Below are 14,339 nucleotides of genomic sequence, written 5' to 3'. Positions count from 1 at the left end.
TTAATATTTTGCTTGCCAACAATAGATGTGGATAAACACTATTTGGTCTGCCTAAATGAATAAGTTTTGTTCGCTATGTTGATGAACATTTTTTTTATATTATGGACAGATCCATAACTGCACACGTTTGAATATACGCACATTTAACATTTTGGAAATGCATAATTAAAACCGGGATGAACACAATTTGGTCCAACTAAACGAAAAGATCAGGTGTCGTAACCCTAGGTTGAACAACTCGTTAGTTATCTCTAATCATATTATTTACCTTTATATGTGTGTTGAGTGCAGACAAGACGTCAGTCGACAGGAAATTGTCTTCTGCAAAGCTCCTTACTTCAACACGTTCAAATGGAGGATTGGATCGCCAGTAACCTGCGCTGATTCAAGTTGGTCACTTACAAATGGTTCAAATAAAATTTGATGTAACATGATTGGTTGGTGTAACACTAAACAAAGACATAGCATGAGTTTGAACACTTAGCCTGAAGATATTAGTCTGAATTAGGAATAGGTTTTCAAACAGTGCCTTGCTCGCACGGGAAACTAACTAAATTAAGTTTCCTGGTTTGCAATTAATACATTAGACTACATGTACCATTTTCGTCGTTCACTTTCCCTTAGGAGGGGCTACCTAGTTCACCGTTGTAAATATGTGTGTTAAATGTAATAACATCAAACACGGCATATTTATGGAACAACTATAGGATGCTGTAAAGAAATTTGTATTTGAGTGATGTGTGAAATTGTAAATTCAAACGTACACACGAACTAATTAACCGGCTGTTTTCCAGATAATAGCGATGGCTTTGTTTCAGGTTGGACTGAAGAATTTAAGTTTTACATCCCTAAAACATCTGCCTCGGGAGCTGAGAAAACTTACGTCTACCGCTATCCCGGAAGTAACTGCACATTTCTTTCCCACGATAGAAATCAACATGAAAACGAAACACAGCTGATTGGAAACATATTTATTCCTCCTGGTAACATACTTTTGCATAGCTTTTGCTGATTTTAATGTTGTTTAGTTTTTTTCTTCTTTTTCGGGAAAACTATTAGTTATTTTTATCCATAATTACCCAAAGTTGTTTTTGGTTTAGGTTGTTACACAATTATTAAAGAAGTAAAAAGAGATTTACCACATTCAGAATTGGGCAAATCAAATTCTAGTTGAAATTTTAGTAAATTTTACTTACTTCTATCCGCGAACAGCAAATAAGTCGATCGTTACGGTGGTCGTGAAATTCTCAAAAATCGCTTTTTTTAATTATAAACGATTTGTCCTTTTATTTCGGCAGTAATATCTCTGTTCAATGGAGCAATATTCAACACAACTCAACAGCGATGGATTTGGAGCAACGGAATGTTCGCAAACTTTACAATCCCAAACAACACGCACAATTGCGCACAACGGTTGATGCTGTACAGCCCGGTTACCAGCAACGATCCGGTTTCTCAAGATAAAAGTTGTTCTATCAAAACACACTTCATCTGCGCACTGAAAAGTAAGCTCAAGTGTCAATCGCTCGGTGAAATTTATTTTTAATGTAAGAAAGAAAATACAATTTATTGAATAATATTTCATCGTTCAAAGATTAGACATAAACTGACGTCAGAATACAAATAGACTTTATAAATCGATTGACTGCGCTCCAACAAAATGTAGTTGTGAAATGGATTCTTAATTTAGTCAGTGCAAAACCGTTTTATTTTAAATTCAACTGTTTTATTTAAAAATAGATTACTTTTTAAATATACACTAATATTTCAATTAAGTCTTCATAGCGTAGGCGTAGCCAGGGGGGGGGGGGCCTGAGGGGCCATTCCCCCCAAAAAAATTTATAAATATTTTACACTTAATAATTTGTTTTGTAGCATTTATGAGCAGTACCACAACATTTCATCACAGGCATGCCACACCTTCAATTGTCATGCATTGTTACGTCACAAACGATGTAGTTAATATAACATTTACTATACATTAATGTACTTTTACTACTTTCAGACAGTTTTTGCTCTTTGACTATTTTTTTTAGTATTGCGTTAACACTCAGTCAGTTGCTGCTCGAAACGGTTTGCTAGCATTGTTACTTGTGGTCGTTACGGCAGTTGATACAATGCTAAGAGCTAAATAAAACATTCCAACTTTTTGCCCCCCCAAAAAAAAATTTCGGCTGGTTACGCCACTGCTTCATAGATCCCCTAAAACTATTTTACGGGCCCTTAAGGGTCCATGGACCCCAGTTTTAGAACCCCTGATCTAAAAGAATACATGCTTTGACAACAACTATGATTTAAACAAGAATTTGAAAATGTAAAAATATTGATTAATGAACCACATGTTCGCTTTTAGTACACGCAACTGCCAGCATTACCAAAATCTGTGACACCAACAAAACAAAAATAAACGTTTCTTGGAGTGGATTCGACCATTTCTTCGAAGCTGAAGACAAAAGACATGAAATGAGGGTAAGATTTATTAGAAAAATAGTACAAAATACTCGTAACGCTTAATTGGTTGTTGTTTAATGGCTGCATCTTGCCCATTCGCTATACAGCACGCTATAATGGCAATTTATTATTCTATCTAATGCAGGGGTTCTTAAACTTTAAAAAAAAAATACACCTCAAAACGTAGCCCAATACAGATTTCATTCGGATTACTCAAAAATACCAAATATATTGAAGTGCTAACCTTGAAAAGTTAACATTACCTTGTGTGTTTTACAGGTTACATCGATTGTAAATGGGCAAAGCCGATTAGATCGTTCCTACTTGGACAAATCAGCACTATTCACAAATATAACGTTGCAACCAAATTTCACCATTCAGGTAGGTATATTAATTCGTCACATGATTTATTGTATAGCATAGCAAGGAAAATAGTATTAGTTACTGCCCACATATTGCTTTACTATATTTAGCTTTAAAGGGGCAATCAGCTTGGCAATTTCAAATGTTTTTTCTTTTAATATTTTTTCGTTCTTAATACACCATAAACTTACCCCCCTCCTGTTTACTTAGCAGATTCTGGTTCCACCTTTATATAAAGTAATTCAAAGTGGAAAGAAAGGTAAATTATAAAATTTTTTCCCTTTTCCATGATGCCATACGCACGTACTTATTGCTTAAAGGTTAATTCAACCCGAAACGTAAGGAGTAAATATTTCTTGACTATAGGATAAACATAACATATCAATCAACGAACATGTATACCACTTTTCTATTTTTAATTCTAAGGTGACGGGATTGCTTACGCAGCCTTACGACGGCAAGGCGAGGTTATGGGGACAAAACGTGTCTCTAATCACTGTGATGAGATACCAACAACCCTACAAGACCAACTGCGAATTAGGCAGACAAGGTGAATTTTAACACATTGTTTAAATTAAAATCGGCTACAAAAAAGTAGAATTCTTACGGTAATCTGATGCACAGTTGTCAACATTACAAACAAGATTTGTCGATAGTGTTTATACTTGTCCGATTTTTTCATTTTTGGTGTACAAAAATCAATAAGGAAGGATGTATTTAATTTATTCTGGTATAAAAAAATAACTTTCATTTTCCTGATTTATAATTAGACAAATTACGACTTTTAAGGCAAAAGGTAAGTTAGCTGCAACTATATGTAGCTAACACTGTAGAAATCGTGCCTAAGTTTGTCAAAATATCTTCATTAGGAATAATTTAAGAAGGGCAGTTTTTCTCCTATTTTTTATATATCCGTTTAATTTCTCACGTATCTTTCGTTTTTTTTTAATTTTGTAGTAATTTCTAGCTAATTATAGGCTACTCATTTTCATTTGTTCGTCACTAAATCGAAACGGTAGGACAGTAATATTTCTTAAAATCAACAACGAGCCTATCCGACAAAACAAGTGATATTATTACACCACGTAGGCTCACGTGGCGTGTTTTCAAAGCTTACTTCTATGCAGGTGTTCAAATGGCAATAGTCGGCTCGATTTGTGGGCTGGTCATCCTTCTACTTTTTACCGGCCTCGTGTGTTGCTGCTATTCTAAAGGACAGAGGAGGTGAGACTTCCTGAGACAGGACTTCGACTAGACTTGTTTTAGTTTTTCTTAATTAGAATTACCGAATTCTTAAAAACTTGAAATTAAGCTATATTTCAAATTAGATTACATTTGATGATCTCCCAATCAATCTAGTTGAAATCGCAATTGCCTCTCATATGAACGGAAAGATTAATTCGCCATGTATTTTGTGAAAATAGTCCATGCTTTTCAGACCGTATATGAGGTTAAAGTTGTCCGATCAAAAAATTAAAGTGATTTATTCAGGCTGGGCGACTAAAAAATCAAGTTGGACAAAGTAACATTTTGGTTAAACCGGAATTAGATTAGAACTAGACTAGAGTATAGTAGAGCTTTATTTAAGTTCTATTTAGCACATATATCGTATATAAAAAGTATATCTTAAGATTTTACACCTATCGGCTAATTTAATTCTTCTTAAACGATTTTACAGAGGACGAGAAAATGAGATGATCAACGATTTATTGACAGACGAATCGAACTTGGGTGAGTTTTCTTATGGAGCAAAACTTCACAGTTTCAATTGATGTAACCTATCTGCGTTTTGACGTATCAAATATTTTGTTTTGTGGCAGGGAGCACCAACATTTCCAGGGATGAGTCACGAACTTACGTCATAAAAAATTAGTCTTAAAAACATTCAGTAAACTGAAAACGTAAATATAAAGCTTAATATGCCAAATGTTAAACCTCGGTGGCTTAGTTTTAAAATGAATTTATAAATGTAAAATCTATAAATGTCAAATCGTGGCAAACCTAAACATTTAAATTTTTTGGTTGGCAACTTCTTTGGATGGGTGTAAGTTTTGTTGGAGAATCAATGTAGCCTATTTTTGTTACTAAAATGAAGTGTTTTACTGACTTAAATCAATGACTTGACTAAAGTTCACTAAACGGACTGTTTTTAACTGACTAGACTTGACTTGGGTCTTTTGGACAAATGACTCGGATTAAAATTACTTTTTTAAGCATTTTTTTTATAAATTGGGTTACCTAACAAACAATTTTCTTGTTATATGTTGTGTTTTTGTTATTTTTTAGTTGAGTTGTCGCTAGTAATCGGGCGAGTTTACCAATTCTAATTAACATTTAAGTTTTATGACAAGGACTTGACTTGGAATTGACTTGCTCTAATTATGACTTGACTTGAACTAACTGGGACTTGAGTCATTTCAAAATGACTTCTTTACGACGCTGCTAAAATGCTGATTATTTCTATGGCATTTTAAAATAGATTCTTGCGGTTACCTCAGAACGGGGGGTATCGAAATGCAAGAAACGAACAGAAGAAAAAGTACCGGAAAAAGCAACCACACCTATATTTATGGTGCGTAAAAGTTTACTTAATACTTTAAAACAGTGGTTCTCAACCTGTGGTACGTGTACCACTAGTGGTACGCGAAGTCATTTTTGGTGGTACGCTGTACGCAGTATGTTTTTAAGTAAACTTACAGTTTTACCAAAAGGTTAAGCATTTTTTTTTGTAATAAACTATACATTCATTATAATGATTGTATAGTTAAATATTTTATGCTTCTTTAACGATAGGAACTTAAATCTTTCCGGAACATCTATGCAAGTTTATTTTATGACATCATAGCACAACAAAGAATCACAAAACTTGACTACCAGTACCAGTATAAGTTAAAAAAGGGAAACTTTTTCGAAAGTAGTGGGCCGCATTTGTTTTAAAATTTCCGGGCTAACTAATTAGCTAATCCACCCCTGTTAATAATCCTATATATATACTTTGGAGCATAATGGTTGGAGGTTGTAGTAAGGCGTAGTAATACCTATTTCTGTATGGGCTTTGATATTCTAATTACGCCTATATATATACATTTTGAGTAAAGTTGAGTTTTTTGGACAATTTGTTGGTACGCAACAAGATCATAGAAGCTCGAGGTGGTACGCAGTGAAAAAAAGGTTGAGAACCCCTGCCTTAAAACAATTAAATAATTTTTTAAACTAAACTAACTCGAAGTATTGAAAAGTAAGCAAATAGATTCGTGTCGTTTGTTGTGGACATAAGATTTTATCTAAAATAAGGTAAAAAAATTCTTGTGAAGTCAAGTTAATTGTCCAAAAGCCTATGTCTCTTTCAAGACTATGGCGAACTCCCCAAGTCCCCAAAGTACGTCTAACATTCACGTTAGAGTTAGAGGCATGTTATAGCTTAGTGTTGGTACCTTTCATTCGCAAATAGGCATACGTCTCCCAGGTGGTCTAGTGGTTAGGATTCGTGGCTCTCACCCACGCGGCCCGGGTTCGATTCCCGGTCTGGGAACTTCTTTTTATGCCCTGCAAAAAAATATTCAAAAGTCTGTAGAATTGCGTAACATTATTAAATTGTATTGATATTTTATAGAATAAATTAGTAGCTTACCCGTCTTGTATTCTAAAGCAGTTTAACTAAAAAGATATTTTGTATTAAATATAGTTTGGTAAATGATTCGTGGTTATTTTTCTAGAATTCGAATTCACAAAAGGTGATAAAGAAGAACCAGTTTACATGAACGAGAAAAAAATGACAGATACTCAACAAACGAATTAACAAAAACGTAATTATTGGCATTCATTGGAGTTAATCTACTATTGCAAATTTTCTTTTTACTACGTTCCCTGTAAAAATACAAAGCGTTCTACTTACTATGAGGTTTAGTAACTTTCTGTATAGTTAATGCTCCGACCATGAAAGTTCTATAAAAATACTTGTAAGAAAGTTTAACCAAAATTTGTTTTTAATCTACTATTTCGCACACATAATACGCATGTATCAGATATCCACTTTTTAAACAAAGTTCATAAATTTAAACCATTACTAAATGGCTTGTCTTCAGTATTACACAAAGTTTATAAACTAAATTGTAATATTGTTTTTTGATAGTAGTTTCGCCAAATTGGCCTCCATTTAAAGTTAGCGTCCAGACTAATTGATATGAGCTATAAATATATTATTTCGCTCTGTAACGTTCGTCTCCCAGGTGGTCTAGTGGTTAGGATTCGTGGCTCTCACCCACGCGGCCCGGGTTCGATTCCCGGTCTGGGAACTTCTTTTTCCTTCTTAAAAATACTACATTGAATCGAAATTACTAGCATTTGTCCTAGAAGCCTGTACTCCTTTCATATACAATTCCATTTTATTTTAAATTAAGCTCAACACTCAAAGTTTCGAAGTGGGTACAGTAAATAGTTTCAAGTGAACTTGTTTTTGTTTTGATTGCACCAATTTGCTACAGGTTTAAAAGCCTACAGTTTACAATGCTCTTACACATAAGTTATCCAATGTATTTCCAACTTTTAAACTTGTGTTTTCAAATACCTTGTAGACAAAATTGTAGTTGTGTCGTTTGCTGATTTATTGTCCATTTGCAAATACAATTTGTTACATTGTTGTGTTCAGTATTTTGAATCACAGACGTTCACTGTAAAAACAAAAAAGAGGAAGGGTTATTGCTACTTGCAAGGTAATAATTTCACTACTTGTTGAAATCATGTTCAATATTTTAAATCACAGTTATTTAAAAAACTGTTCTATGTAAAAATACAAAAAGAGGAAATATTATTGCTATTTGTAAGGTAGTACTAACTACTTGGTAAAATCATGTTAAATATATAAAATCACAGTCCTTTAAATACTGTTCTCTGTTCAAATAAAAAAATAATAATAAGGGCTGATGCTATTTGGAAGGTATTATTTTCACAACTTGTTATAATCTCCTTCAATATTTAAAATTATACCTCTTTTATATACGTTTCCCTGTAAAAAGTAATGTTTTTCTATTTGCAAGATACTACTTTTACTGTTTGTTGAAAAATCGCATACAAAACTTTAAAAGTGCGTCGACCGGGAGTCGAACCCGGAACTAGTGCTTGGAAGGCACCAATGCTAACCGTTACACCATCGACGCTTGCGGTAGAACATTGCGAAAACACGTTATTATTCCCCACAAATAGTTTCAATCTAGGTTTTATTTTAAATCGTATTGAAGTAAAACACACACTATTTTCCATCAAGCATTTCAAAATGCAACGAATATTTTATCAATTAATTGCGATATTGTAATAAATTTCAAGTAATAAAATTCATTTTGGCCTTCTACAATTGTCAATTGCTGAATATGTGCATGTTGTTATATACAAATATTAAAACTCATACTAGCGTTTACTCTTGTCAAATACCCCATTGAAGACAGCTTATGATTCATGAAACGTAATAGTTATGTCACAATTAGCGAACCAACGTGGATTGGCTGCAGCAAAATATATGTTGTCGGCATTCATATAAATATTTTAAACAAATAGTATTTCATAGGTGTATTTTAACGGTATGCTAAACGCAGTAGACCCAAAGTACAAGCCATGGAAAGAAGTAAGAGAAGATTTGGAAAATATTGTAAACGATACAAGCGGAATCAAAAACAGCAACGCTATGTGCCTCACGCACGGATTTCACCACCAAGTGACCTACAAATTTAAAGATCCAATCCGCTGTGTGGCGTACCGAAGCAATTCGGTTAGAGAGGAATTTCTAGGTGTGTTTTTTAAGGTTTTGGAAAAGTTGTTCGTGAGAACCAGTGGTGAAGGTAGCCGGAACGGGCCGAAACGGCGTTCCGATTAAAAAAAAGGTTTAAAGGTTCGCCGTATACCGGTAACAACTGTTCTTCTTTACCAGGCCATGTCCCTTTTTTATCAAGCCTACCTACTATCTCCTTGAATGTATTTAAATTAAGATTTTAGTTGCATATTTTTGCAGTATATCGAACGATAACGCTACGTTTCCTAATTTTACTTTTTTATGCGTCCAGTTATGACGTCATCTCTAAAAAAATCTCCATGAGTTTCCAAAATTATTCTATATCCACCCCTGGTACACGTTATAAAATAGTTATAGCAGTTATGGAAAACGACTATATGCCGAATGATGGCATACGACTATATACTGTAATCTAGCTATGGTGGTATAGTTTTGAGCAACGATTATCAGTGTTGAAATGACTTGACTTAAGTGCACTTAAGTCACTGTTTTCAAGTGACTTGGCTTGACTTAAGTCTTTCGGACAAACGACTTGACTTGACTTAAGTCATTTAGACAAATAACTTGAGTTAAAATGAAGTGTTTTCTTTAAGTATTTTTTTAATAAAATTGAGCTATTTATCCAAATTTTGCACATAAAACAAAATCGCTTGGTAGGCCTACATGTTGCGCTTTTTTTTTTTTTGTTCAGTTATTGTTCATGATCGGACTAGTTTCAAAATTCTTATAGTTTAACGTTTGATTTTTTTAACAAGGACGTGACTTAAAGTTGACTTGCTCTAATTATGACTTGACTGGGACTTGACTTGCGAAACTGATGACTTGGACTGGGGCTTAACTTGTTATTTATTTAAAATGACTTGACTTGGACTTAAGTTATTTTACAAATGACTTAACTGGGACTCAAGTCTTTTTGAAATGACTTTTTTACAACACTGACGATTATATCGTAACCAGGTTGCTTCGTAAATACTTTTACCAAAACCAGTTACAGCGGCAAGGCTAAAAACATCAGGGTGCTGCAGCAGCAGTGCTATAGTCGTTTCTTGACCACCTCTCACTGAGCCTGCGTAGCCAAAGTGGTAATTTCGTACCTGAACGCAGTCTAGTTTTGTTAACTCCTTGATTGCACGACAATCGCGATAAGGCCAATTGAAATAAATGTATCAGTCTTTCCAAAGGCATGTAACTCAGTGTTTCGCAACCTTTGTTGGCTTGCGCCCCCCTAGAGAAATTATTCGCGGCACCCTGGCTCGTAATTGCTGAATGCTTAACTGTAACGTTAGAATAAACGATATTGAAACAGCACATTAACTGTGCAACAAAATTGGAAAAACCTTCATATAGTTTTTGGCACTTTTTTCGTACACAAAAAATTGTATCAAGAACGTTTCCAATAGAGCAAAAATTGAAACTCTAAAGAATTGAAAATACTTCTGGGCACACTCAAACGTTAAAAATGGCACCCTGGATATCGCGGCACCCCGGTTGAGAACCATAGCAGTGTGTGTATGTTTGTATTAAATCAAATTCTTGCAAAAATATTATTGGTTTTGTAGTTAATCACGGAACTGGACCTGGGAACGTTTTCCACCTGAGAAAGTTTACCAAGACAGATCAAGAGTTTCCTACTGTGCCAACTAAAGGTAAAGGAGCAAGTAAATTATTCATTTACATTAGGGGCCACCAAACTGAGGCCCGCGGCCCGGATGGAGACAGCTGGCTTATTTGCCTAATGAAGACAAAATACGGTTAATATAACTTAATACTTTGTTAACGAAGTTTCTTGTAGGAGAATCCAAGCTAAGGGTTGACGAAATTTTAACTAACAATTCGTATAACTCACTGCATATTTTAAAAATATTAAAAATCAAGTCAATCAGGATCGAAACAAAATTCCATGTCTGGCCTCCGACCTGTGATTGCCAGTCTTAGAGTTATCAGGCCCTTTGTGAGAAAAAGTTTAGTGGTCCCTGCATGATTTACGTTGCTTCTCGACAATAATTGAAGTCTAAAACGTTGTAATATAGATCCAATAGCAGTGATGTTTATGTTGTTGTTTTGTTGATAGACCGGAAAAGTGATATTTACTTGACAAGATTCCCGGTAAAGGGGCCTCCCCAACAGCATATAGTGTACCTTCCAAATTACAGGTAAGACCGAACATTTTTTTAAATATTGACTGATTGGTCAAGGTTTGGCAAATATACCAAACGCTGTGGATTTAACGCAAATTTCTTCTGTTGAACAAAACACAGAATTTAGTTCAAATTTTGTGGTCCCTTGAATTTACAATGCATTTGTTTTACGTCATGCTAATCTTTTTTAAGAGTTCACGACACAGAACAGCAAAATTTTAATTGTAAAACAGTGGCCCAATAAATTATTTTCAAGTATTGACGTTTATGTAGCTTCATTAATATCAACAACATTTATTTGACAAGCTTTATAAATGTGTTGTAATGACTTCAGTCACTGATTTTAAATAAATAACTTGGCCTAAGCGTTTTGGGAGAAATGCATTGGCTTGACGTGGTATAGGCTATAGCAATGACTTGAATTTCTATTTTTGACTAATCACGTAACTGGACCTAAGATATTATAAAAGTTACTTGACCGAGCTTAGATCATTTCAAAACGACTTGTTCACAATACTGCTCTTTAACATAGTAACATTTTTAAACTCACAAGGTATATCTATTATCTAATCTGTTTGGCAAAATATCGTAATTCCTCCCTCAGAAAACCTAAATAGAAATGGTACAGATGGCTGTTAACTTCATAGTGGCCAAATTAGGTACTAAAGCACCAAACACCTTATTATTATACAGCGTCAAGCATCTCAGTATCTTGTATTTAAAAGGCTCTTTCTTAGAGCAAAAATTGTGAACGGAACTGTTAAGTCATAGCCCCCTACAAAACGGTAGAATTTACCAGGCAATGCCACAGGCTTTTTGTAGGATTTGGTAGCGATAAGAATTTGCGCGTATACGCCGACACGGTCCACCGATGCAAGGCCGTTTCGGCGCCGACCGTCTGTGCGATGCCGGTGGTTTCCCTGGCCTACATCGAGGATACTGATGAGGTGGTGACCGGCGGTATCGGCGTCATTCAACCGTGGAAGATCAGGCTCTCAACCAACCTGAAAACTTCGCAGTCTGAAGGTTGGTTTACAAGTTTATTTAAATAGTAGAGAAACAAAGTGTATAGTGTGTCTTGATCGGGTGACATTATTTTTCCAATTTCTTAATACTTTTTTTTGATAAACTCTAGTTTGTAACATAGTTTTCTTTGAAACTTGGGTCTCTTATGGCGACATATCTGTGAATCGACAGCACTTTGGTTTTATCATAATATAGGAGAAAATTGAAGCACTTCGAAGAAAATGAATTTACTAGGGCAAAATACCGTGGTGATAATTTCCTTCTGAAGGCATGAACACAATGTACCATATTTAAAAGTATTTAAATAGTAGAAATAAAGTTTTTTTATCAATGACTTGCATTGTGTTATTATTTGAGGAAAACTATTACCTGTCCAACCCAAAAAATTTAAACAACTGCCTGAACTTTTTTGTTTCTTTTAGGGAATCAGACGACATCTTTTATCTTTCATTTGTAGATAGAAGTGTGGTTAATTCTATAATTATTTTCATTTCGTTTCAACAGATTTAAAACATTACTACTTATGAGTTAATTTTATTCGGTCAGTTCAGTGTTTCTCAACCAATGGGCTCCGACCCAAAGTTGTGTCGCCGTTTGAGATGGTTGGATCCCGACTGCAACAGTTCACAAGGAGATTGGTTCTTAGCAAATTTTTTCGCCAAAATTTATAAAAATTGTGGAAGCGATATGACGACACCACCCGTGTTTCTTAAAATTTAATTTAATAATGCTACTGTAGCGATGATGCTTGTATGAAGCGCTGACAGAAGTGTACAACATGTAACGAGTAACAACGATGAAAACGTACGCAAGAAAAAGGCAATTGTACGCTTCGTCATCTGCAGTGTGGTAACAGTGTGAAGCAACTTGTTCGATTTCTATCTTTATCGTAGAAATCTCACCGCGAAATCGTAAAGGCAGCGTGAAAACACACGGGGGGATTTCCCAGGCAAAGCATAACGATGGATACGGCCCTGGACGACAAATGCTGCAGGTGAGAGAAAATATTATTCTGCAAAGTACGGAGCTGGCGAAGTTCTAAATTTGATGGATAAGCCTTCAACATCCTAAATTTTGCAATTTTTGCAAGGAGTAGTAAGTCTCTGCTATTGAATCGTCTTAGCTGTGATAAGACTTGACCTTGTTGGTTGATTGCCTTGGACTCGGGTTAACTATATATGAAAACAACACTTCATTAGTAAACGTTTTTCGAATCAACTTTAATAACGCCGCTTTTGCACACATTACCCTAATATTCTGAACTGATATAACTTTTACAAGAGGTCGCCTTAGCTGGGATTTAAACCGTTAACCGAATATATCTGTCCCAATTGCGGTAATAAAAGCAAATTTTTTCTCTTAAAAGCTGCATAGCGGTAGTCCTAACTAAGAGTTGCTGGTTTCGTGCGATTCAAGTAAACATTATAACTAGGGCGACTTGTCAAAAAAGTCAAAATTTTGTCAAAATTTACACGTTAGGTCAAAATTTGTAAATAAAATTTCAAGTCAAAATGGAATAGTTTTGATTTATGTTCAAAGTCATTTTAACCCTATTATATCTTTACTAGAGCAATATACGGTATAAAAAACGCGTGATTAACGACGCCTAGGTTATTTAAATTAATGTATTTCTAACAGGACAACGTTTTGTCAAAATAAATTATGTTTAGGTCAAAATTTTAATTTTTGTGGTCAAAATATCCTATTTTTTAGGTCAAAAAATAATCTCCCTAATTATAACACTTTGTCAATGGGCTGCCCCAGGGCTAAAAACTCGGACATTATCTCGTGGTTAAACTAAAAAAAATAAGGCAGGTATCAACCACCACTTTTGTCGAAGGCTGCCTGAAACAGGATTTGAACCCAGAGCTCAAATTCTGCTTCGTGGTTAAAAATCAACTATACATGTGATATTAGATGCGTGATATTTTAGCAGTGCGAACTTAAAGTTTAAGGAACTTTTTATAAAGAATGCATAAGAGGGATTCGAACCGGGAACTAAAAACTTCTAAATTTGCTATCTCAACAAACAAGCATTTTTTTTACACAGGCGCTTACTTCCATACCAGTGTGATCTTGAACTTCAAGCAACCATTAAACGTTTTTATAAAGGATGACTAAAACGGGATTCCAACCGGGAACTAAAAATTTCTAAACTTGCTATCTCAACAAACAACCATTATAACTTTTGTTCACACAGACTCTTACACCAAACCAGCGTGATCTTGAACTTCAAGCAACCATTATACGTTTTTATAAAGGATGACTAAAACGGGATTCCAACCGGGAACTAAAAATTTCTAAACTTGCTATCTCAACAAACAACCATTATAACTTTTGTTCACACAGACTCTTACACCAAACCAGCGTGATCTTGAACTTCAAGCAACCATTATACGTTTTTATAAAGGATGACTAAAACGGGATTCCAACCGGGAACTAAAAATTTCTAAACTTGCTATCTCAACAAACAACCATTATAGCTTTTGTTCACACAGACTCTTACACCAAACCAGCGTGATCTTGAACTTCAAGCAACCATTATACGTTTTTATAAAGGATGACTAAAACGGGATTCC

General features: G+C 34.8%; 1 protein-coding gene and 3 non-coding genes across 4 annotated transcripts in view; 3 read left to right on the top strand and 1 right to left on the bottom strand.

The window, feature by feature from the left end:
* The first annotated feature begins 6,274 nt into the window (after positions 1-6,274).
* Trnae-cuc (transfer RNA glutamic acid (anticodon CUC)) lies at positions 6,275-6,346 on the top strand. Its single transcript has one exon. It is a non-coding gene; the product is annotated as a tRNA-Glu (tRNA).
* A 691-nt stretch (positions 6,347-7,037) lies between these two features.
* On the top strand, positions 7,038-7,109 carry Trnae-cuc (transfer RNA glutamic acid (anticodon CUC)). The gene has a single exon. It is a non-coding gene; the product is annotated as a tRNA-Glu (tRNA).
* Positions 7,110-7,898: 789 nt separating this feature from the next.
* Trnag-ucc (transfer RNA glycine (anticodon UCC)) lies at positions 7,899-7,970 on the bottom strand. Its single transcript has one exon. It is a non-coding gene; the product is annotated as a tRNA-Gly (tRNA).
* A 419-nt stretch (positions 7,971-8,389) lies between these two features.
* LOC146141098 (uncharacterized) overlaps positions 8,390-14,339 on the top strand; it is a 33,864-nt gene continuing 27,914 nt past the window's right edge. Inside the window, exons 1-5 of the mRNA XM_083392810.1 lie at positions 8,390-8,594; positions 10,156-10,254; positions 10,668-10,749; positions 11,546-11,760; positions 12,654-12,754. Of these exons, the coding sequence (XP_083248936.1) occupies positions 8,390-8,594; positions 10,156-10,254; positions 10,668-10,749; positions 11,546-11,760; positions 12,654-12,754 (702 nt within the window). The remainder of the gene's footprint in view (positions 8,595-10,155; positions 10,255-10,667; positions 10,750-11,545; positions 11,761-12,653; positions 12,755-14,339) is intronic.

This window comes from Ascidiella aspersa, chromosome 6, assembly GCF_963924565.1.
Source record: "Ascidiella aspersa chromosome 6, kaAscAspe10.2, whole genome shotgun sequence".
Classification (NCBI taxonomy): domain Eukaryota; kingdom Metazoa; phylum Chordata; class Ascidiacea; order Phlebobranchia; family Ascidiidae; genus Ascidiella; species Ascidiella aspersa.
Note: the sequence above shows the minus strand (reverse complement) of the source record. Positions and strands in the feature narration are given on the sequence as shown.